The 25,494-nt window shown below is 40.6% G+C and overlaps 1 protein-coding gene across 3 annotated transcripts in view; it reads left to right on the top strand.

Moving 5' to 3' along the window:
* FRAS1 (Fraser extracellular matrix complex subunit 1) overlaps window positions 1-25,494 on the top strand; it is a 423,027-nt gene that overhangs the window by 269,067 nt on the left and 128,466 nt on the right. For all 3 annotated transcript variants that reach the window (XM_024577139.4, XM_053922841.1, XM_045184911.3), the window contains exons 24-30: window positions 328-468; window positions 1,412-1,552; window positions 3,076-3,216; window positions 5,914-6,184; window positions 9,618-9,702; window positions 12,448-12,774; window positions 23,552-23,705. In XM_024577139.4, coding sequence (XP_024432907.2) covers window positions 328-468; window positions 1,412-1,552; window positions 3,076-3,216; window positions 5,914-6,184; window positions 9,618-9,702; window positions 12,448-12,774; window positions 23,552-23,705 — 1,260 coding nt within the window. The remainder of the gene's footprint in view (window positions 1-327; window positions 469-1,411; window positions 1,553-3,075; window positions 3,217-5,913; window positions 6,185-9,617; window positions 9,703-12,447; window positions 12,775-23,551; window positions 23,706-25,494) is intronic.

Here is a 25,494-nt window from a genome sequence, read left to right on the forward strand (position 1 = left end):
CCTGTAGCAGGCTTGCAGGAAGACGTGTGGCTCAAGGATAAAGAACTCAGGGCCCATGGAATAAAGTCCAGTAGATCTGGCTCCTCAGCGGCCCGCTGACAAGCAGGCCCTGCAGGAGCCCGGAGCGATCCATACATGCTCATGTCTAACATAATTAGGAAGCACTAAACTTCAGAGAGGCATTCAGACTGTATAAGGAGAACCTACTTATCTGACATCTCTTACATTGTCTTCACTTTCCTCCTTGCAAGGCAGCTGCAGGCAGCATCCTTATAATTTAGGTGCGGGACAGACAGGAAGCTGACCTAACGTGAGCTTTCTTTCCAGAGTGCCATTGGAGTTGCGGGGCGTGCAGCGGGCCTCTGCAGACGGACTGCCTGCAGTGCACCGAGGGCTTCGTTCTCCAGGGCGGGGCCTGTGTGGAGCGGTGTGCGCCAGCATTTTACCGGGACTCGGGCCTCTGCAAGAGTAAGTGTCCGGAGCCCCAGCTCTGTGCTCAGCCAAGCGTCAGCCTGCTCTGAGTTTAGTGTTCTGAGAAGGAGCCTGGGGCAAGTTTCCATTCTGGCTTTTCATCTAATTTCTGGTTTCTTTCCTAAGAACTTTTCTTTGGTATAATGAAAATCTCTCTTTTATTTTCTCCCATGCCCAAATATAACATTTCCTAAAATTCGAGGGTAGTTTGGGAATATTGAGGGTATATGGCCACAGAAACAGGTATGTTTGGACCATTGTTTCCAGAGTTCCTTCAACACTGAGCAGGCCTGTGCTCCAGGTGCAAAGGTCTGTGTACCCTGGTCACTCGAGCACGTGGACCGACCACGTTACTTCGCCATCGACTTCCCACAACCCTCCACACACCTTCTATCACCTCATCAACTTTCTTTGTCTCAGTACCCGCTTCTGCCTCAATTTAACACCACAAAATCTTCAGACCCTGAAATGCCCACCCAAAGTGCACAGACAGCATTCTTGGGAGCCTTCTGGGGAGACTCAGGTAAATTAACTGGGTGAGTCAGAAAAAGATCGACGCTTCAGCAAAAGCAGTTACAGAGAGCCAAGGACTAGTTAATAATAACGAGAATGGCTAATATCTGTTCATTTCTGGTTTGCCTAGTATTTGCCATGATTTACTTTGATCTTCACTCAGGGAGCTGGGTGGGACAGTACGTCTACTCCCACTTCCTGGGAGAGGACACAGGCTCAGGGAAGCGGAGTAACTAGTTCTGTCACCCAGCTGGTAGGCACAACTGTTACAACCGGCAGCCTGGCTCCTTGACTCCTAGGCTGCTGCTGCTTGGCCCAGCACACCAGTTTATATTGGTCACTACTGTCTAACGCCACCTCACTGTGAGGACCAGGGGCCCCTGGGAAAGCCATGCACATTCCTGTTGATTTGACTTCTGTCTTTCAGGCTGTGACAGCCCCTGTCTCCAGTGCCAAGGTCCCCAGGAGTGCACCCGCTGTGAGGAGCCATTTCTCCTCCTGGAAGCCCGTTGTGTCCAGGAATGTGGGAAGGGATACTTTGCAGATCATGAAAATCGCAAATGCACAGGTAACTTGGAAACCATGCTGAGTTCTCTGGAAAAAAGTAAAGGCAGCAAGCAATTCAGGTGTGCTGGTCCTCAGGTCACCAAGGAGAATCGGAATTAGAGGTAGCATGAAAACCCAGGGCGCTTGGCCTAAGTAAATGATGACTTCCCATGCACTCTGCCAATTGCTGGTTAAATAGAATATAGACCAGCAGGCCAGTAATTCTCTTGCACAAAATCAATATTGTTCCTAATGGTATTTATGGAAATGAAGCCAGTATTTTATGGAAGGTAAAGCTTATATTGAACTAAGGTCTACACCTTCGTACACTACACTAAAAGTGGACCAACCCTGTTGATATGAGCACAGAATTTTCAGTGTATAGACTAAATAACCAGTGACCCTGATATTGCCGTAATATCCTTGAAGAGTAGGATTTCTGGGGATACTAGTGATACATTGACCTTTTGTTATGAAACTGAGGTTAAGCCCAAAGGCTTAATTACCTTGTCCACTGAGTTATTCATGAGAGTTTCCTTAGTGTGTTCTCCTCATTTCTATCAAAATTCGGTACTGTTTGCCCGACTTTAATCAATACCTGACATTTAATAGCGATGCCATTACCCAGGCATAGCATTTTATATTTCACCAAATTTCTTCCATCTGTATTATATCATTTAATATTCACAATGGCCTGGTAAAATATGGCAGGCACTATGAATCCTGTTTTACAAGGGAAAAAAAACAAAGAGGCTTCGGAGTATTAACCAGGGCAGCATAAAATAAGATATTAAATCTGAGTTGTTTTATTCTATTCCAGGGCCCTTTAAATTATACTGTGCTGCCTCTCTCTAACAAAATCTTAATTATGGAAGCAGAAAAATTAGGCAATGAACACTCAATTTATAGATTATTAACTTGACCCAAAGAAATAATCTATGGTCCTTTAAATAGATTGCTCTCCTCATGCATTTAAAATAATAATAATAATCATAATAATATTAATAGAAGAGTCACAGTGATAGTTCTAGTGTGATTGAGTCTTCTTGTGTTCTAATATGACCACACACTGTCTAGTCACGACACAGTAGAACACATGGAATCTTCCCAACAATCATTTGCATTAGCTGCTATTAGTTTCCCCATTTTTAAGACAAGAAAATTGCACCAAAGATTGTGAAAGGAACTTGCCCAAGTTTGGGAGCTGGAACGTGGCCGAGGAGGAACAGTACCCAATGGCTCTTAACCACTGTAGACTGCCTCTCTCACAAGTCAGTACGGGTAACTTTGTAAACAACCCATGCACGTGAAACATCTCGGGTCACGGTGTGTAAAGCACGAGTGCTCCTCCCTATTCGCTTTCCTTCCGAGGGTGGATCAGCTCTCTATGAATTCTGCAGGAAGCTGTTGGGATTCCCTTTTGCTGCAGTTGGGGACCATGTGTTGTTGCTCGTGCTCTCGCTCATCACTTCTTTACCACTGGTGGCCCCTGCTGGGTGCCTGTGCCTTTGTTGTGCCTCATTTGGTGTGTCCTACCTTCCATAGCCTGCCCTCAGGGGTGCTCTCAGTGTGGCCACGGAAACCAATGTCACCGCTGCGACCAAGGGTTCTTTCTGAAGAGTGGCCTTTGTGTTGCCAGCTGTGTTCCTGGCTTCTCTGCCCACCCTCCTAATGAAACATGTGCCGGTAAGTACTCTCCACAATGGTCGGGTGAGTTCACCTGTAATTTCTATGTGCAGAGGCTGGGTTTGCACCCGCGGTTGATTTATGTGATGTGAAATGTGGGATTCCCATTCTGGGGGGAAGCCCTGGTGCTGCTAGGAATAAGAAACTCTTTATAAAACACAAAAGATTTGCAAAACTTAACTTCTGAGATTTTTGGAAGAGAAAAAGAAGCAGTCTGTGCTTTAAAACTCAACTCTCAGATTAGAAATTTGGTGTAAAACTTACTTATGTTCCTGAACTACAACTATGTTATAGGAAATTACATGCATACTTATATAGATATAGTTTATTTATATTTACAAAAACTTGTAGAGCTACTTATGCAATGGTGCATCATTTGTGCACATGCAGGAGATAAATTATGAATAAATAAGGAATAGTGTGAGAAGCCTGCCCCATTAGGTTCACACATTTGAAGCAAATGGATTTCAAGCCATACTGTTTGCCATTAAGAATAAGGTAACAAGTTAAAGGGATGGAGCTAGTCTTGTTCAACACATCAATAGACATTTTACCTTACCCTTCCAAAAGAAGCAGTTTACATTCAGTCTTAATTTTGAACCTCAAAAGTCTTATAGGTGAATAAAGCTTGGGAGTTCTGATACAGCTGAGCATTCCTTGGCTTTTGGGTAACCCTTATCAATAACAGTCCTATTTTCCATCTCTGTATTTCTGACCTCTAAAAATATTAAGACTTCATATGAGAAAAAGTATCTTTGGCTTATTTTCTTGGTATCCTTCTGGAAATCCCAAGTACTTGAAAATCAGCCTACTCCTCTCGGGATATAGTACAAATCAATGTGCAAATATCAATTCTGCTTTCACTAGAGTGATCTTACAGTAGAAGTAGTCCTCCTGAAACTTGGCATTTCCTAGCTGTCCTGTTCGACCGACACGTAGAAGGAAACACCACCAATTCAAACCCAGGTAAAACAGCTTGCAGGAGACAGAATGGTCAGAAATCCTAATTCACCCATCAGATTTTTTCCTGTGAACGAAGACTGTAAAAATTTTAAGCAAAGTATATATATTTCATGTGAATTCTGAATATAAGCCATTGATATTCCTACTTTGTTGTAGATTAACTAGTATTGTTCTAACATTGGTATTGCACACTTGCCTCTTTCCTTGCCCTTGGTGGGTCTGATGGTCAGACATGACAGATGCCGTAGCATAGGACTGTGGTTCTCAACCCTGGGCCCATTAGGGTTACCCAGGGAGTTCGTAAAATCACCGAGGTCCCACCCAGAACATGTAAGTCAGGATCCCTGGCGGTGGAGCCCCAGTATCAGTGTTGTTTTAAAGATCCCTGTGTGATTCTTTGTCATTATTATTATTGAAATATAACTCCCATACCATACAATTCACCTCTGAAGCATGCAATTCATTGGTTTTTGGTATATTCACAAAGTTATGCACCGTCACCACTATCTAATCCCAGGACATTTACTCACCATAAAAAGAAATCCACTGACCATTGGGAGTCTCTGCCCGCTGCCTCCTTACCACAGCCGCTCGCAACCACTGACCTGCTTTCTGTCTCCTTGAACTTGCCTATTCTAGACGTTTCACATAATGGAGTCATGTGATTTGTGGCCATTTACGTCTGGCTTCTTTCACTTGCTATAATGCTTTCAAGGTCCCTCCATGGTGTAATGTGTCAATCAGTATGCCATTTCTTTTTATGCTTAAATAATATTCCATTGTGTGGATATACCACATTTTGTGTTTACCTGTTCATCAGTTGATGAACATTTGGGTTGTTTCCATTTATTAGCTATTATGAATAATGCTGCTATGAACATTTGTGTGCACATTTTTGTACAGATGTATGTTTTCAATTATCCTGGGTATAGGCCTAAAAGTGAAATCGGTGGGCCATATGGTAGCTCTATAGTTAGTTATCTGAGGAGCTGCCAGCCTGTTTTCTCAAGTGGCCACACTATTTCACATTCCTATCAGCAATATATGAGGGTTCTAATTTCTCTGCATCCTCAGGAGCAGGTTACATTGTTGTTCCTAGTGGGTGTGAAGTGGTACCCCTTTGTGGATTTAATTCACATTTCCCTGATTGTTAATGATGTCAAGCAGCTTTTTGTGTACTCATTGACCTTTTTATCTCTTCTTTGGGGAAATGTTTATTCAAATTGTTTGCCTATTTTAAAATTGGGACACTTTTCTTTTACTGCATTGAAGAGTTCTTTCTGTGTTCTGGATTCAAGTTCCTTTTCACGGATGTCTGATTTGCAAGTATTTTATCACGTTCTGCAGGTTGTCTTTTCACTTCCTTGCTGGTGTCCTTTGAAGAACAAATTTTTTAAATTTTAATGATGTCTAATTTATGTATTTGTTTGTCACTTGTGCTTTTGTGTTGTATCTAAGAAAGCATTGCCTGATTCAAAATCACAAAGATTTACTCCTTATTTTCTTTTAGGAGCTTTATAGTTTAACATATAAATTAAGATCCTATGCTATTTTCCTGTGCCTCCAGGATGAGAAGCAATGGATTGGAAGGAAGCTTATGGTACACAGTAGCCTGGAGTCTCATCTTTGTAGCTCTGAATGAACATTACAAGCCTAGTTCTTTCAAAACACACACAACATACTTGGTGATTTGTGAATCACCAAGCCTGACCTTTGGATTGATATGTTTTCCAGGCAAAATACACACTCCTGGTCTTCATGTGAATGGTTCTCTCACCCTTGCAATTGGTTCAATGATGCCACTGGATTTTTCCCTCCTGAATGTCCAAGACCAGGATGGCAGGGTGGAAGACCTCCTGTTTCACGTTGTGAGCACTCCCACCAATGGTCAGCTAGTGCTTTCAAGGAATGGGAAGGAGGTCCAGCTCGACAAGGCTGGCCATTTCAGCTGGAAAGATGTTAACGAGAAAAAAGTGCGTTTTGTGCACAGCAAGGAGAAACCCAGGTGACTCCGCGTTCTGTTGTTTTCCTCCTGCCTCCTTTCTACCAGTGCTTTGCCCCATCCCCTTCAGCTCCCCGTTTCTCAATAGTTATCCCTTCTCTTCCAGAAAAGGTCGATACTCCACAAATGCCAAAAGCTTTCAGCTGCCTGTCATCAGTTCACTGTAATTGCTCAGAGAGTGCGCTTTTGTTAGAGGCGTTTTCATTTTATCACATAATTATGGGTAATTCTCTGATGTGACAGGAAAGTACCTTGTACAATTACCCACTTTTTTGGCCCAGCAGAAGGAAAACTAGTTATACACCTCAATGCTGCAGCTGCATCTTCAACATTAGCGCAATATACTAGGAGTAGGGAGTGGCGAGAGGGTGTGGTATTGTGCGGGTCCTAGAATTTCAGAGTTGGAAGGAAACGAAGAGTCCCAGTTAAATTTTTATTATCCACCTTCTGGGATTAATTGTGGTTAGTTTTTAAGCCTGATCCAGTTTTCCTCTGAGGCCTAGCACACTTCTGGCTGTCTCCCCATCCCAGCTGACATATGCTTAGCAATGCAATCGAATGTGAACACTAACCCGAGCAAATATAGCCGTGTAATTAGCAGAGTAAATCTACTGAACAGAAATCAGAGAATGCACCCCAAAGATTAGCCTGTTGGATTATCCTTCACCCTGCTCTGCTTCATTAGTGCAGATAATTCAGAGTAGACTGTATTTGTAAACAAGGAGCTGATACCCAGGGAACAGTGAAAAGGAAACAATGATAAGGAAACAGTGACTATTTTCTACTGTCACCACTAAACTTGAGGTTTTCTTTAATTGTGCTAGGACATAGGTGGGAAGAAAGGTAAATGGCACTTTCTCTATTTGCAGTTCAGAGCTGCTGAGCCAATAACCTCAAAACCATCTTACAGGAACAAGAGCAACTAATGTTCATGGAGTGCTAACTATCAGCCAGGCACTTTTCGTGAACACTTTTTGTGAAGTCCGTATATTTATGCTTTCAGTCTCCAGATAGAGAAACTGAGCCCTGGAGAGTGTGAGTAATCTTGCCCAAGGCCGCACAGCCTACCGGCCCAGAGCTGAGACTCCAACCCGAGGCTCTCTGATCGCATAGTCATGACTTCAGGCCCTATGATCTCTGCCTTCTTAATGATAGTAGGAATAATGGGCATGCTTCCACCCTGCAGGGCATACAAAAGTATTGCTGCAGAAGGAGCTTAAAACTCTAGTGTGTGATGCCATAGAGTTACTCTTCAAGCTCACACTCCCTCTCCTGCATTCATTTTGTTGCAAGTATAGTTAAGTGTTTACAACACACACACACACACACACACACACATCCACACCTGTAGTTGTTTGTCTTGGGATCACTATCGAAATGTGTATAAAATACAAAAAGCTTCAAAGACAACCAAAGTGAAGCCTCTTGTCTACCTAACCTTTTTCATCTCACCATCTATTTCCTTGCAGAGTCAACTCTGTGCCCCTAAATGGACAAAGAATGGTAACTTTTTCGAGAATTTGTAGTACTTTTGGGGGGTACTCATTTAACATTGGATTTCTTTATCTAAAAATTTAAATAAAAGGGAGAATGAGAGGAACAGTAAAACAAACAGGACTGGTAGAAACTCATGCAAGAAGGAAAGGCTATGTCTGTGAAGAGTACAAGTGCAAAAGGCACAACCTGCCACGTAGGTTCCTGGTTTTGTTTTTCCCCATGTAAACACTGACCATGATTCTTTAGAACTGGGATGTTTTAGGGTCGCATTCCTCTGATACTGGAATGCTCCTATGGAGTACAAGACAAATTGTAAATATAGTCACAGTAGCATGATAAGCTAGCGCTGCTGAGATTGCTGAACACAGTTGTTGCAACCTCATTGCCAACAAAATTTTCTTTTCCCTGGTAGGTCGATAGTAAATAGCCCTTCATGGTTTATGTTGTCGCTCCCCTCATTTGAATTCTCTTGAAGTCTGGAGGTGGGGGTGGAGAGGATCAGGACTTAAATGGGTCAAAAAATGAAGGGAAAGATAAAATTGGAGGGAATACAAGAAAACATTTTTTTAATCAGATATATTGAGGTACAGTTTGCATTTAATGAAATTCCATATTTTAAAGTGTACTGTTCTATGAGTCTTAAGAAATGTATACTGTCTTACAGTTTTGAGACTGCAGTACATTCAAGATATAAAACAGTTGTATCACCCCCCAAAATTCCACTTATAGTCACTGCCTTCCCCAGTCCCTGGCAGCCACCAATCAGTTTCTTACCCTTGTAGTTTTGCATTTTCTGAAATGTCATATGAATGGAATCATACAGTATGTAATCTTGTGTTTCTGGCTTTTGCCATAATGCTTTTGAGATCCATCCACATTCTTTCATGTATCAGTAGTTAGTTAGAATACCTTTTAAAGAACTTTTAAAACAGTGGTCCCTGTCATAGACCAGAATTCAAACCCCTCATAATGCATTAATCACATCTTAACCAGCCCACAGTGAGTTCTGTGCTTGGTTTGGCTTTGAAGGTGGCAACTCCTACCTTCCTTTCTAGTAGTCTCTGAAGCTGCTGAAACAACATTCTTTTATAAGAAGTAAAAACCACAACAAAGGGTGAGCCTTGTTTTGTTTCCTTAATTAGGAGTCTTTGGTTACAAGCAATGGAAGTCAATTTGAGCTAGATTAAGGAAAATAGTACAGTTTGTCGTAACATTGCAGGTATGGCGCACGTCTCGAAATCACCAAGGGCAGCTGAGCTCCAGGGCGAGCCTGAAAGCCAGAACGAGGAACAGGAAGCAAGACGCAATTATTTGTCTTGTCTCTGTGTCTTAGCTCTTAGGCTTCATTGACCTGGTTTCCTCCACATTCTCATTAACACTATAAACTGTGGTTTCCTAAAAGCCAGTAATCAGACATCCTCCTTAATCAAGTCCACATTAAATGTTGCATGTGTGTGGCTGGTGGGGGTGGATAGATAGAGTCATGTAATAAACGCATTGCAAACATTGGTATTTGGGGCCCACTTGTATGAATTGCGTAGGGCTTGGGGGGAGGGTTTGCAGGGAAGAGGGACTCCGTTGAGAACTCTATAGAGACTATGAAAGACTCCTTCTTCCATTTTACCATTAGCCTATGATATATTAGGAACCCTTCTTGGTCCCAAAACTGATTTTCAACCTTTGATATATTCAACTTAGAAAAATAGCAAGAAAAAGTTTACATAACTGTTATAATGAGGTCTAAGAACACATAGTAGTTTTACCTGAATCTCACTAGGTTCATCTTTGGTCATTTTTATTTATGGTATGAATATTACATCACTGTGGTTTGATCCAAATTCATCCAAGCACATAACCTGAAAATATTTTTAGTCCTTATCTTTCTAAAAACTAATTTAATGATTATATTTATCATTTCTTTTTTGGGTACTTCTTGTAGGAAAGGTTACTTTTCCCTGAAAATTAGTGACCAGCAATTCTTCTCTGAGCCACAGCGGATCAATGTACAAGCATTTTCTACACAGGTAATAAAAAGGCCACGCTATTAGTAATTTTACATGCCTACCATTTCTTATGCACAAATCAAGTTTTCTTGTAGTTGTAGAAAAATGATTAAGTGAATTAATCACTTAATCTGAGTTTCCTCATGGAATAATTGTCTCAGTTTCCCCGTGGAATAATTGTTTAGTGCTTGCAGGCAATAACAACTGCAACAACAATTACTAATACATCTGTAGCACTCTCCGTAGTGTTTCTCATTTAGTCCTCAGGGCATCCCTACGAGGTATTATTGTCCCCAATTTACAGATGAGGACTCTAAGTCAGAAAGGTTACGTAACTAGTCTGTGGTGGTACAGCTAATCAACAGAGAGCCAAGATTTGTGCTCAGTAAATCTGAATACAAGGTCTGTGTTCTTGACCATCACATTATGGTGCCTTATTTTACTGTACTGAATCCTGAAACTAGCTCATCATAATAGTTTGAGGTGTTCTCATTCTGAACACTCTCCTCACTCTTAGATAAATGAGTTTGTTTTGTCTAAATGTAACTCTCTCGTGGATGTGGGATTATGTCGGGTACTTTGCCTATCTATCATGCAGCCGGACTGCATTTATCTTAGTCAGCAGTAGTTAGAGGATCTTATTAAGGAACTACTTCAATGTTTGTGCCGGTGTGGTCATCAGCCAAGCATTGGTCTGAGGATATCATGGTAGATGTTGTAAAACTCATTGTGATGATTCTTGTTCTCATCACTCATCTTTGTCAAGTTGTACTTATGTGTGCAGAATCTATACAGTGGTAGAAGCTCGGAGTAATTGGGCTTGAAATGTGGAAAGAGAGTAGGAAGATGGATACATTCTTAAGTTGTGAACAGCAAGAGAATAGGACATCATCATGGGGAGCCAAGGCTATCTAAATATCCAGATCTCAGTAGTGTGTTAGTCAAGATTCAAGGAAGGACATGAGATCATTGCTTTTAAAGTGATATTTTTGTATCTTTGGTCCAAAAATGAAAAGACTACAGACTGTGAATAACATAGGCTTGAACCAAAAGTAGCTGCCAGATGGTATGGAGAGCCCAGCTCAACTCTTCCTGATGGTATTCTCACTTTCGGGATGACTGAAGTTGAGGAATGATTGGAAATTGATCCCAAATTAATTTGGGCTAAGAGCATGAATTTTGTTTTAATTGTAACTAAAATATGATCTCTGTAAATATCGTATTTACAAAATATAATGTAATGGGTCGAAGGGCGACATCAAGCCTTAGGACTCACTGGCTTAAATGTTTTTCGGTACTTAAGCTCAGAAATTTTGTTTTGTTCTTTTGTGTGTTAAATATACAGGTGAATAAAGGGCTTAGCATAGATATCAGTAAGTGGCTTTCTCCCTGAGGTGGTGAGTTCCCATGCTTCCCTGATTTTGGTTTGTTTTCCCAATATCAAGTGTGCAGATAGTGAGGGGACACTTTTGTTTTATTTATGAGAAACTTTTATCATTTTAACTCTTCAAAAATGGAATTTTAGAGGTGAATTTTAACTTACTTTTGTTCCTTTACATTTCTGCGATATTTCAACATGGTCTTAAGGCTCCCTGGGATTTTCTCATGTGAGTTAATTCAATCTTCTCCATTTATGGATTTTGACATCACCTTTGACTTTTCTCTTTAGAATCCGAGGGGCTTATCATTCCCATGTGTAGAATCACAGCTTTTGAATTTTCACTTGGGAATTCTAAGTAGCTCTTATCTAGCTTCCTATTATGTGATTATTATGACGATGCACTAGTTAGGCATTACTTTAATAGATATAGAAATTCCCAGAAGGCCAGAAAGGCTAGTTTAAAAAAACAAAAAACAAAAAAGCAACCATTCGGATTAAGGAAGGCATGCTCTGAGAAAAGTCCTAGATGGTTCAACTTCAAATGATGCAAAGAAACTAAGATAATTTTTTTTGGCTTCTGGCCTTAATTTTTTATGTGTGAGATTTTTTCCCTTACGGTTCATTAACTTTTATCTTTGTGAAAGACCATTTTATCTGCTTACTCAAGTTGGTGAGAGGAAACCTGATAATCCTAAGGAAAACATATTAAATTTTGCTATATTAGCAGCACCACATGTATTAACCAGGTGGTTGCCTTACTCAGACTGCGATCTTATCAAGCTTTATAACCTGAGCTGGGGTGAGTCCCTTCAAGATATGGGTGAGACAGCTTGAAGAAAATTACTGGGAAGGACCAGAAATAGCTTAAATTCAGAATGCAAAAGCATCTCACTCCGAGTCAGCATACTGCGACTTGGCCTGGAGTGAAGTGCTCAACTCCGAACACAAATGCAGAAATTCCATGTGTCTTACTAGTCTTTCTTGGATGCAGACAACTGATTGGGTTGCCTGAAACTGAACTAATCACAGTTACGATGCAGGGCCTATAGGATAAATCAAGACAACAGAGGCTTCAAAGATTTAGAAACAAGCAGCTCTCCTTGATTGCCTCTGATGAATACTATAGTCCTGCAGTGGCTTGAGAAAACTCCAGAACCAGAGATGTGAAGTAACCTCATTTGCTGGGATTACTATAACTGACCATACATACCTTTGACAAATACTTTTAATATGCAGTAGTTCAGCACTTCGCGAGAAAATCTAGAGTTCTGTAAAAAGCACCAGAATATCAATTAGTTTGCACACAGCTGGTATCTAGCCCACTGGATTGTTTTCTCTTTTTCTGCTAAGTGGCTTCTTTTCTCCTCCTTCCCTTCAATCCACAGCCCCCCTATGTGCTAAGAAATGAGGCGCTCCACATTAGCAGAGGAGAGGGGGGAACCATCACCACCCAGCTGCTTGACATCCGAGATGATGACAATCCACAGGATGTGGTGGTGGAAGTGCTGGATCCTCCACTTCATGGCCAATTGCTTCAAACACTTGAGTCCCCTGCAACCCTTGTCTATCAGTTCCGGCTGGATGGACTCTCCAGGGGCCTACTCCACTATGCTCACGATGGCCTGGAGAGCACATCCGATGTTGCAGTCTTGCAGGCCAGTGATGGACACTCCTTCCAAAATATTCTATTTCACGTGAAGATTGTGCCCAAGGTAGGTGTCATTCCCACAGCTACAATTTCCTTACTTCTAGATGTTAAGTTTTGTTGATGACATTATTTTTTAGTTTCGTAAAGATATGGGTTGGTTATTTATTCAAATATTTATTAAGCACCTGTTATGGAGATACTTAGGACATGCAAAGATTAAGAGAACACAATACCCAATTGCAGGGACAACATATATTTTTTTAGGAGCACCTTTTAGCTGAAAGACCTGGTCCCATGTTCTCTATAGAAAGTAAGCTTTTGAATCTTTATGTTGACTTGCTGCCATAAAAAATGCCTCATTGCCCACTGATCCTTTTATCTCCTGCCTTATCATGATCATAAGAAATCAGATGCACCCCTGTTGCTTTCTGCTCTTCTGAAACAGCTTATGCAATATGTGAAGCTCATAGTCCAGTTATCACAATGGATCAAAAAGGACGCGTTCAGCATTCTGTTAGCCCAGCTGGCGTAGGATGAGGGAACTTTCTGTTAGTAATCATAGAAATCGTTGGCCTATGGGGTAGAAGCAGTGTTTCTTAGCCTGGGTCATTCCCATGCCATCTTTTAAATTTCTGCCATATCTGCAAGCACCTGCCCTGTTATTTACTTAATATTTTTCTTTGAATCAACTTCCTTTTTCACTTTGGCCTCATCCTAAGTAACAATACTTGTGAAATCATGGGATCAATGTAGAACCATACTTTTTCTATAATATTAAAATTAATATATAACAATTTTACAAAATTTCATCCATGTACTACATAAAATGTGTGTGGGTATTACTAATGGGAGGCTATCACATTTGGGGAAATACTGGGCTAAATTACAGAGATCTATTAAAAAATATTTTCAAACCATTTATCAGTTAATGATATTTCATTCAAGTTCTTTTCTCTCTTAGAGCAAAAATGGCTCTTTCCTGTGGTGTTAGACAGAAAGACATAATGTTTTTGAAAACTTTTCATAGCAAATATCAGTACCTAAGAATGTCATTAATGATCAGCTAGGGAGATTGATTTGCTAAGGACAGGTTAGAAGTCACTTGTCACTTGCTCACTAGTGATCACTCAAAATTTGTGATTGGTCCTCATTAAGGTGAACACGTGAATCTAAGGCGATCTGCCTAGCTAGTTTCTGAGGCTCTTGTCTCTTCATTTTCAGCTGCTGAAAACAGCGATGGTGAGCAGGATGGGAGTGAAAGCTGATTGTGGGACAGAGCAGGCAGATAGCCAGCTTGTTGCTAATCCTAATTATCATCCTTTTGCAAATTCCCTGGGAAATGACGTTTACGTTCTGAAGAGATGAAATCTAGACAGGCACAGAAAGTTTTCTTTTCTTCCTTCTTGGTTTCTTTTCCGAGATTGTTTCAGGACCTCAGTGAAACCCTGGCAGCTGCCTTCCTAATCGTGGTTTCAATCTCCGTGTTTGGAGCTCCGTTCGGTGTATTGCACAATCATTCTGCGTGCTGTGACCCAAGGTTGAGTGGTATTTCTAGGATTTTCGCTTCTTTGACTACCAACACAAAACAGAAAAATAGGGTTTTAATTTACAGTTAAGGCATAAGCACGTAACTTGAGAATCCTTATGGTATGTATAACTTGGTAGTCACATTGACATTTATGGTGTCTATCCCTCCTTCTGCCATTTCTTCATCCTCTCTCATGCTGTGCTTACCTGTCCATCAGGTGGACTAATGGTTTCTAAGCCAATGAATTAGGATAATGAAACCAGTGACCAGAGCCCCCACACCCATCAGGATGTACTACTAATAAATTTGACTCTGTAATACTGGTAATATTTTATAAATATGTACTATATGTTTTTCAGGAAGTCAGAGTACTTTTTGTCCTATTTATTCTACTGATCTTTAGAATATCTTATTAAAGAATATTAGAAGAGAACCTATATGGCCTTATTTCTTTTAAAGGAAATTCTATGGGTGGTGTGTGTTTTTGTTTGTTTTTTTTTAAATGTATTTATTGATTATGCTATTACAGTTGTCCCATTTCCCCCCCTTCACTCCACTCCATCCTGCCCACCTCCTCCCTCCCACATTCCCCCTCTATAGTTCATGTCCATGGGTCATACATGTAAGTTCTTTGGCTTCTACACTTCCTATACTATTCTTACCCTCCCCCTGTCTATTTTCTACCTACCATTTATGCTACTTATTCTCTGTACCTTTCCCCCCTCTCTCCCCATCCCAATCCCCTGTTGATAACCCTCCATGTGATCTCCATTTCTGTGGTTCTGTTCGTGTTCTAGTTGTTTGCTTACTTTGTTTTTGTTTTTAGGTTCAGTAGTTGATAGTTGTGAGTTTGTCGTCATTTTACTGTTCATAGTTTTGATCGTCTTTTTCTTTGATAAGTCCCTTTAACATTTCATATAATAAGAGCTTGGTGATGATGAACTCCTTTAACTTGACCTTATCTGAGAAGCACTTTATCTGCCCTTCCATTCTAAATGATAGCTTTGCTAGGTACAGTAATCTTGGATGTAGGCCCTTGCCTTTCATGACTTCAAATATTTCTTTCCAGCCCATTCTTGCCTATAAGGTCTCTTTTGAGAAATAAGCCGACAATCTTATGGGAACTCCTTTGTAGGTAACTGTGTCCTTTTCTGTTGCTGCTTCTAAGATTCTCTCCTTCTGTTTAATCTTGGGTAATGTAATTATGATGTGCCTTGGTGTGTTCCTCCTTGGGTCCAGCTTCTTTAGGACTCTGAGCTTCCTGGACTTCCTGGAAGTCTATTTCCTTTGCCAGATGAGGGAAGTTCTCCTTCATTATTTGTTCAAGTAAGTTTTCAATTTGTTGCTCTTCCTCTTCTCTTTCTGGCACCCCTACAATGCGGATGTTGGAACGTTTAAAGATGTCCTGGAGGTTCCTAAGGCTCTCCTCGTTTTTCTGAATTCTTGTTTCTTCATTCTTTTCTGGTTGGATGTTTCTTCCTTCTGGTCCACACCATTGATTTGAGTCCCAGTTTCCTTCCCATCACTATTGGTTCCCTGTACATTTTCCTTTGTTTCTCTTAGCATAGCCTTCATTTTTTCATCTAATTTACGACCAAATTCAACCAATTCTGTGAGCATCCTGATTACCAGTGTTTTGAACTGTGTATCTGATAGGTTGGCTATCTGTTCACTGCTTAGTTGAATTATTTCTGGAGCTTTGATCTGTTCTTTCATTTGGGCCATTTTTTTTTTTTGTTTTGGCATGCCTGTTGCGTAAGGGGATGGAGCCTTAGGTGTTCCTCTGGGCAGGGTGACACTGGTCGCTGGGCTGTGACACTGTACGTGGGGGAGGGGCAGAGAGGGAGCAATGGCACTTGCTCCACCCTCTGCCGGATTTCAGTCACTCCCTCCACCACCCACAATCAAATTGGGCCTTTCTGGTGCTGCTTCCCCAGTGGGTGGGCTTGTGCATGCTCTAGGCCCCTGCAGGTCTCTCCAACGATTTCTCTTGTGAGGCTGGGAGTCTCTCCCACTGCCGCTTCAACCCCCATGTGTGTTTTCAATCAGAGGTTCGAGGCTTTACTTCCTCAAGCTGGAGCCCTGGGTTGCGAGGTCTGCTTCGCTCCCCTGCCATTCCTCCCGGTTTATCTATGCGAGAATGTGGGGTCGTGGGGTCTGCTAGCTGCAGCCTGGCCTGCCCTGTTCCACAATCTGCCACCCCGCTGAGTCCACCAGCCGCTGCCTTGGCGAGAGTCCTCTCTGCCCTGGCTGCCCATTGCTGCCCCTCCTACCGGTCTGGATGAATGTTTCTTCTTTATCTCCTTGGTTGTCAGACTTCCATACAGTTCGATTTTCTGTGAGTTCTGGTTGTTTTTTTGTTTTTAAATTGTTGTTGTCCTTCTTTTGGTGGTGCAAGGAGGCACAGTGAGTCTACCTACACCTCCATCTTGGCTGGAAGCCTTGTTTGTTTTGTTTTTTAACTTGTATTGGACACTAATACTTGATGTGAATTATTTCATCTTCAAAATCATTTAAGGATATTTGTACAATTATCATCTCTTATTTTCCAAAAGCAGAAACAAAAAAAATGGAGGTTTGGAAACATCAAAAGGGCTTAAAACATTTATGTTTCATAAAGGTGTTTAGTGCTAGAGTTGTGATCTCAGTTCGTGTGGTTCTGGCTCCTCACGCTTACCCTCGTGGCTCTTTTCATTCTAATCCACACTTTTCAATACTTTGGTCATATATATTCTTACCCCTTAAGGACAGAATGGAGGCAGGAACTTAGTCATTTTCTCAATGTCACATTCAAGCAGTCTAAGTGAAGCTATTCATAATCATAAGTCTACTGGAGCCCAAGAAGAAAAAATTGCCTCAACTATTAATGGTTTCCAGTAGATGCATAGTCAGACATGATTCATTTCATCCTGACAGCTGTGCTTGAATATGGGCGTCCAAGTCCTTTCCTGCGGCTACCTGGGTGTCAAGATTTGGAGTGAGGCCAGTTACTGGCCAATGTCTAGCTGGTGGTTTAAATGGAATGGCTAAGGGGTTTAGATCTAATTCCCAGTGAATGGATGTACAAATTAATTCCAATGTTGTTCAACAGAAAAGTTAACCTGGTGAGATAGATGGAAAGGGCAAGAGGGGTAGAAAAAAAAGCTTTGTGAGAGCAGAAACTATTTCAGTCTTGCTTTCTTGAGGCACATCGTAGGAGTTTAGTACATTTTTGCTGGATGGATAGACAGATGGATGGATGCAACAGCTTGAGTGAAGCTGGTGCCCATACCCTGCCTTTCAATGGACCTCTTGAGAAGCCTTCAGATCAACTCTGCCGATGCTGGCATGGCCCATCTGGGACTGAGGGCAGGCACTGTCAGTTCCCCTCTTTTTCTCCAGGTCTATATCACTTCCTCCAAACATGCTTTTATCCTCGGCCTGGCAGGGAGTAACCTTGACTGTCACCCTCCAGACTTATACTGAGTGGCTGAGAGAAAATAGACCCAGGACTGATGTTGAAACATGTTCTGTTAAAGGGAGGAGGCAAATGAAATCAAAAAGATCAAGAATTAATAAAGAATGCTCTGCTGAACAGGCTCTCACTAATTGGGTGGATTACCAAACCCAGGCCTGCTAGAGATACGATTCTAAAGCAGTTTGGCATTTAATAAAGGCTAAAAATGTGTGCAGGGAAAAGTCAAGCTTATCGGTGGGTTGCTCTTCACTGCTGGGCTTTCAAAGAATTACCTTCTTTTTTATTAATTAAGGCCTCTGGAAATCATGCATCTTGTTCCGTGTTGGCCATAAATCTGACGATCTTTCTGACCTCATTTGCTGTTGTTTGAACAGTTATTTTCTGCCATTGGGAAATGCTTTGATGTTAAAAGCCCCCAAGTGTCATGCTATGAACTGAGTGGAAAATTCCATTACTGAGAGTCCTTTCTGGCTATTTGACCTTGGTAAGGCCCGTGTGCAGCTAAAAGCCCTGCTGTGCTTTCCCTCAGTTTTCTTCAAAGCTGTCCTCCCATTGGTTGTCTTGCAGGGACACAGTTTGATAACAGTTAGAGAATTATAAATATCAATGGCACCAAAACACGTTTATTTTTCTGAGTAAGATTCTATCTCATAAATCAACAAATCCTCATCACATATTAGGGTTTTGCCTTTTTTGGACTTGCTTAAGTTGTTCAATTTATTGTCTTATAACATGAGCTGCTCAGACTATCCACTCAAAAAATCTATGTTGATTACAGAAAAATGTATTGGTTTGTTTGTTTGTTTATAAAGCAGTTGAGATCTACATGGAGAAAAGGTTCTATATTCTTGACCTGAGGGAGCAAAGCCTCTTCATACACACATTAGCAAACACAAAAATAGTCTAATTATCTTTCCATCGTTCTTTATCTTGGTAAATACCATCAAAGTTTCACCTTATATGCCCCACCCCACATGATCCTTCTCTAAAATCCACAATTTTCTACAAGATTAAATTTTAAAAGCTATGGTATAAATGAGCCTTTGCAAATTAGGGTATATTTACAGGATAAATAAAATGCTAACATTGACATTGACATAGACTATATCCAATTATAGTAATTTTCTATTTAATTAAGTTAAATTTTTTTATCTTAAATATTTTGGCCTGGGGTTGGGTACCACTATCATTTGAGCTCATCATTTTGTCCCAAGCTTTAATTTGGAAGTGGGGAGGTTTTCATTGTACTTGTAGGATACTTTTACTCCAAATGATAGAGACTTGGGCCCTTTTGGTTTACAACATGAATATTTTTATTTGTAATACAATATATAATGGCTAAACTTTATTGTGAACATTTCTGTATGCCTATTGTTCTGTGAAATGAATTAGAAGTACTATTTAATTTAAAGCACTGTTTTAATTATGCCCCCATAATCTCTTGTTAGGATTTCACTGCCCTGTAATGGCAGTGAAGAATGTATAAAACATCCCTAGGCAGATTAGTTAACTGATATTAAGGCCAATTTCTTGAGTTTAAAGGGATATATGCATCATAGTGCAGAAGAAGAAAAAACTACAAGGAGATAAAGAAATTGCAAAATGTCAGACCCATTGGGGAAATGAGGCTAAAATTTGTGGCTTTTTGGGCCCTTTGTAGAAACAGTGGTGTATAGCTTTTATTTATCTCTTCTTAAATCTTCCCTGGACCATCTCCCAAAAGAGAGCAACTGAAAAAAAAACATTTTCATCATAATGAGTAGGAAGAATTACCCTTCTTTTCCTTAGACAGCTGTTTGTTTCTTCGTATGTACTGTGAACAAATAATCAAGAAACAGAGGAGTGTGTATTACCTGTTATAAACATAAATATTCTAAATGCCTGTCTGTAGAGTTTTGGGAGAATCATTCTAGACCCACCACGATCTCCATTCTGGGCCGTGCATCTCACACTTTCGCACAACTCCACGGCTCATGGGGATCTTGTTAAAATGCTCGTGGGAATGCATCAAGCTAAAACGCTGTGCAGCAAAGGAAACAGTCTGCGAAATGAAAAGGCAGCCTGTGAGTGGGAACAAATATTTGAAACCATATATCTGATAACGTATTGATGCCTAAAATATATAAGGAACTTAAACAACTCAATAGCAGAAAAACAACCTGATTAAAAATAGGCTAGGGACTTGCACAGACATTTCTCAGAAGAAGACATATAATGAATGGGCAACGAGTACATAAAAAGGTGCTCAACATCACTGATCATGAGAGAAATACAAATCAAAGCCACAATGAGATAGTACCTCACACCTGTTAGAATGGCTATTATCAAAAAGACAAAAGATAGGAGTTACTGAGAGTGTGGAGAAAAGGGAACCTTTATACACTGTAGGTGGGAACGTAAATTGGGGTAGCCATTTTGGAAGACAGTATAAAGGTTGGTTTCTCACGAATTTAAAAATAGAACTTCCATGTAATGCAGCAATCCCACTTCTGGGTGTATGTCCGATCTAAATGAAATCACTGTCTTGGAGAGATATGTGCACTCTCATATTTATTGCTGCATTATTCCAGTAGCCAAGATATGGAAGCAACCTAAGTTCTTCAGTGGATAAATAGATAAAAAAGATGTGCTCTGTACATACAATGGGATGTTGTTCAGCCTTTAAAAAGAAGGAAATCCTGCTATTTGTGACAACATGGATGAGTCTGGAGGACATTACACTGAGTAAAATAAGCTGGATACAGAAAGATACATACTACATGATGTCACTTATTTGGAATCTCAAAAAGTTAAACTCATAAACGCAGAGTAGAATGGAGACTGCCAGGGTCTGCGGGTGGGAGAATGGTGAGCTGTTGGTCCAAGGCGACACAGGCTCAATTATAAGGGATGAATAAGTTCTGGAGACCTAACATGCAGCATGGTAACAGTAACTCATAATATTGTGTTTTATACTTGAAATTGCTGAGAGGTGGTCGTGTTTCCCCCACACCAAAAAAGCCCTAACTGTGGTGATGTGTTGGATACCTCAGTCCACTTGATTGTGGTGACCATTTTGCAGTGTAAACATATATGAAAACATCACATTGTGCTCCTTCAATATACACAGTTTTTATTAAGTGTACTTCAGTAAAGCTGATGAAAAGAATAAAGTACACATTCTAATTCAAAAAGTCTGATTCAGAAGTCTGGGGTAGGGCCTGAGATTCTGAACTCCTGATAAGCCTTCAGATATTGCTGGTCTCTGAACACTGACTTGAAAGGAATACTGTCTCCTAAAAATGTGCAGGCACTCAGGAATTGTAGGGAATTTTGTTGATAAAATCAAGATAGAAATGTAGTAGGAGAGACAGCTGGGGCGTGCATTTGGGTCACAGTGCTTACTTGCTTGGAACACGAAAAGCCACATTGCCTCTTCAGTGCAAGATGGTGGCTGTTGGTGTATGACTGATCTCCGTAAACATAATCAAAGTTGACAAGGCTGCTGTTATTAGAAATATTGCTAGCGATTAAGACACCTGGGTCCAAGTGTATTATGTTTTGGAAAACTCTGCTGGACTTAATAGGGCCTTTCCCCTCCAGAATTCTGGTAAATGACATGCCAAGTTCTTGACACACTTTGATATTTTTATAAATAATATTCAATATCAATTGTGAAAGAGGAAAGCCCTCTAGGATTTTGCTCCCGAATATCAATCACAATAGAAGTTGCCTTCACTGCTGTTCTCTTGGGCGCTATTGGACTCAGTTTCCTGGTGACTGGAGAAAACAGCTACGACCGCCTCCTGACAGGGCCAAGTGCTCTGTTGTCGAGTGACTGAGAAGAATATTTGTTGCCTTCTGTTCCGAATATTCCCCTCCTGGGAGTGCTGTGTACTCTGTTCTTTTTGTTAGCGTAGTCGAAAGTAAAAACAATAATTTAGAGAAACATCCATGATGAAATGCCATATTTTAAAATATCAGATTTACTGATTTTTAAAGTATGAAAACAAACTGCACGCTGAACGCAATCCGCCTCACTAATCCCATTCTGTGAAGAGTGTCAGTTATGAGGCTTTTGGAAGAGGCGCGCACCTGTCGAAGCAGAAGTGGCAGCGCTCTTTAATGACCTTAGCTTTTGCAATTAAAATGGTTGCCTTCTCTGGAGTGCTAAATGGGCGATTTCTTCCAGCCAGCTATTCCCAACTGTTGTTTCTAAGCCTTCACTTTCAATCAGTCACCAGGCCTGTCAATTCGGCCTCTGTGATGGTGATGTTTCTCAAATCTGTTTCTGACTCCCCATTCCCACTGCAATTACTTTCTCATCTTCTCTTACCTGTGCCATTCTAAGAACTTGTCAAATAGTTCCCATAGCTGCAGATTCACCCCAGCTCTCGTCCCTCCCATCTCTTGCAGACGGAGGCTTTCTACAACTCAGGCCTGATCATCCCATTGCCTTCCCTAAAGACACGTTCACTTTGCAGTGCCTACAAAGTAAATTGAATCTTTTAATATAGCTTTTGCCTTCTACTAACCAATCTTAAGAGAGTGTCACTTTTCTTGGTTTTTTAAACCTTTTTTTAAAAAAATTTATTATGTATTGGTTTCAGCCTTTATGGTTAGACAATCTTATACTTTACATCATGTTCCACTTATTGTTTCCAGTACCCCGACTGGCACTATATGGAGTTATCGCAACATTATTGACAATATTTCCTATGTTTACTTATTTTCCTGGGACTATTTTGTAACTACAACTATTTTGTAACTACCAGCTTGTGCTTCTTAGTCCTTTCACCTCTTTCATCCAGTGCCCCAGACCCCCGCACCCCTCTGGCAACCTCCAGTTCAAGAGTGGGTCTCTTTTCATTTACCCACTCCCCCAGCTCCTTAGACTTCACTTGCCCAAACACTTGGATATTTTCTTAAGTACACACTGCGCTGTCTCATGTCTTTGCTTAGGCTGGGCCCTCTGCCTGGAATCTGTTTCACCACTTGTCCACTTAGCCCATTTTTTTTTGTCATTAGAGAACTAAATGATATTTCCATAGGGAAGCCTTCCTGGGCATTCCTTCTCTAAAACGGAAATCTTCTTTTCCCTTTATTCATCCATAGCATTCTGCTCAAGCTTTTTATAGAGCATCACTTGGGATACTTTCTAATTATTTATGTGTCTGTCTCCTCCACTAGACTGTGAGTTCTGAAACTGAATGCTTATTTCAGCCATCGTTATGTACCTTAGCCCTCCAGCAAAAGAGCTAAATGAATAGTTCTTGAATATGGGGGGATGGGAGGGATGGAAGGACAGGTAGATGGACAAATGGTAGAAAGCAATGAAGAGACTTCATTTTCTTTAATAAAGTAAGTTATTTGCACATTATAAATTAAAAGAAAAGGCAGGGAAAACATGCATGTACATATATACATACACATGCGTGTATCTACACATATTACACACATATATACCATTGGCCCTTAAACAGTGTGGGGTTAGGAGTGCTGACTGCCTGCACATTCAAAAGTCCACATATAACTTAGTTCGGCCCTCTGCATATGGGGTTCCTGGGGCAGATTCCCAGCTTTGCAGTTGACCCTTGAACAACACAGTTTGAACAGCACCAGTCAATTGAATGCACAGGTTGTTTGATAAAAATCCATGTGTAAGTGGACCCATGCAGTTCAAACCTGTATTGTTCAAGGGCCAGCTATTATTCATAGTTTGACTCTAAAGCTATGTATCTCTCTTATTAGATAATCTGGGACCTGATAACATGTTTTGTTAGATTATTAGATAATCTAGGCCCTGGTGATATGTTTTTAAGGACTGATTTTTTTTATTTTGTTTGGACCTAATTCTGTACTCTTTCCTTATTGTAGAGCGACAGAGGTCTTCGGCTTACGGCTAACTCAATGGTCTGGGTCCCAGAAGGGGGGATGCTGCAGCTCACCAACAGAATCTTACAGGCTGAAGCCCCAGGTGCCAGTGCCTCAGAAATCATCTACAAAATTACACAGGACCACCCCCAATTTGGTAACTCTTTTTTCCTTTGTCGTGATGTCATTATTGTATTCGGCAGTCTTACACTTGCTTTTGTATGTCATGCAGCAAGGTTGTGACTCCAATGAACTTGACTTTGTAACACCTCACACATCCCTTTAAAAACAGAATAGTCAAAATAGCTACCACACTGTACACATATTATATACTAGGTATTATGCTAATGTAAACATATTCTAATAAAGACTTCAAATTTAAGCTTTAAAACGACTTTATTTTACAGAAAATATAACTTGCCAAGAGTCAGCTACCTGATATATGACAGTTTAATTTCAAAGCTCAGGCCCTCAAACTCCATCTTGTGTCCCTCCCAGACCATCACCAGTCTTCTTGATGAGACTTTCTTTTTTAAGAAAAACTTTACACGAAACATTTTTCAGTATCTCCATTGTTACTTGAACTTCTAGCAAGAGAGTGGAGCATGATAACCTGAAAAATTCCCCATCATTATCAATTAGAAATGCTGGATAAAAGATTATAAGAATTAGAAGGCTTTTGTAGCTGACCTTACAAGAATAGAGAGAAGTCCTGAGGTGTCAGAGACAAAGAAGGAACTGAGGCCAGTCTGGGCATGCACTGACGGCGGGGCTCCCCTGAGAGGGGCTGTGTGTGTCTCAGTAACTCAGGGCCTTGGGATTTACTGCCCATGTAGAGACAGCAAGTTGTAATTATGATCCTGAATAAAACCTGGACTTTGGAAAGACTTACCTTCAGTTTCAGGAGCAGAATAGAAAACAAAACACTCACCAGCACAGAGGGATCGCAGAGAAACCTACGTGTGTTTTTCAGGGCTCAGAGTAAAGCAAAAAAAGTCGGCTGAGAATTCAGAACTTCGAGCCTATTTTTCCTACAGATCCAGAGTTAAGTTATACTGTATGCATTGTTTGAGAAGCCCAGGGCTGAGACATTAATATGAAAATTAATCTCAGGTCAATGATACTTCTTGTCTTCTTACAGAAACTAATAGAAACTGCCATAGAATGTCCACCCTCAATTCCAGACCATGCAGGATTCTCACAGATAAAACCACTGGAGATTAGTTCAGAATGGAAAATTGCAGAACATATGAGGAAACAATCTATTGTACCACAACTAAAACAAGAAGATTAAAACCCCAAGGATTTAAAATAAGGGAACAATCTTGTAAAAACTACGAAATACGTATATTTAAAATGATTTAAAGATACAGAAAATAATTGAAACTGGAAGAAAATTTTAAAATACTATGCAAATAAAAGAACAGGCAGGTAGATTTTTACAAAGAAATAAATAGCTATCCTGAAAATGAAAATCATATTTGTTAAAAGTGAAAATTTGCTTGGCCTGTTAAATAGTAGAGGAGAAATCTGTTTTTCTTCTGGGTTTTCAAATCATTAAAAATACATTTTTTCTGTAGTGAAGAAACAATTAACTTTTTGTAATTTGAAAATAAATCCAATGCCCCCTGGCTAGGTAGCTTGGTTGGTTGGAGCCTGGTCCCTCCCGTACACCAAAGGGTGGTGGGTTCAATCGCTGGTCAGAGCGTGTACGGGAGGCAACCAGTCGCTATTTCTCTCTCCCCCCCCCCCCCCCGTCCACCTCCCTTTCTCTCTCTCTGAAATCAATAAGCATATCGTAGTGTGATGATTTTAAAAATACTAAGAATAATTGCAGTGTCCACAAAGACACTGACAGCATAATATAATCAAGAACTGATAGAATGACAAAGCAGTTGGTCTAGTTGGGATTTCAGTCATGGTAGTTGTGTAGCCTTGAAGAAGGC

This window comes from Desmodus rotundus, chromosome 4, assembly GCF_022682495.2.
Source record: "Desmodus rotundus isolate HL8 chromosome 4, HLdesRot8A.1, whole genome shotgun sequence".
In the NCBI taxonomy this organism is placed as follows: Eukaryota; Metazoa; Chordata; class Mammalia; order Chiroptera; family Phyllostomidae; genus Desmodus; species Desmodus rotundus.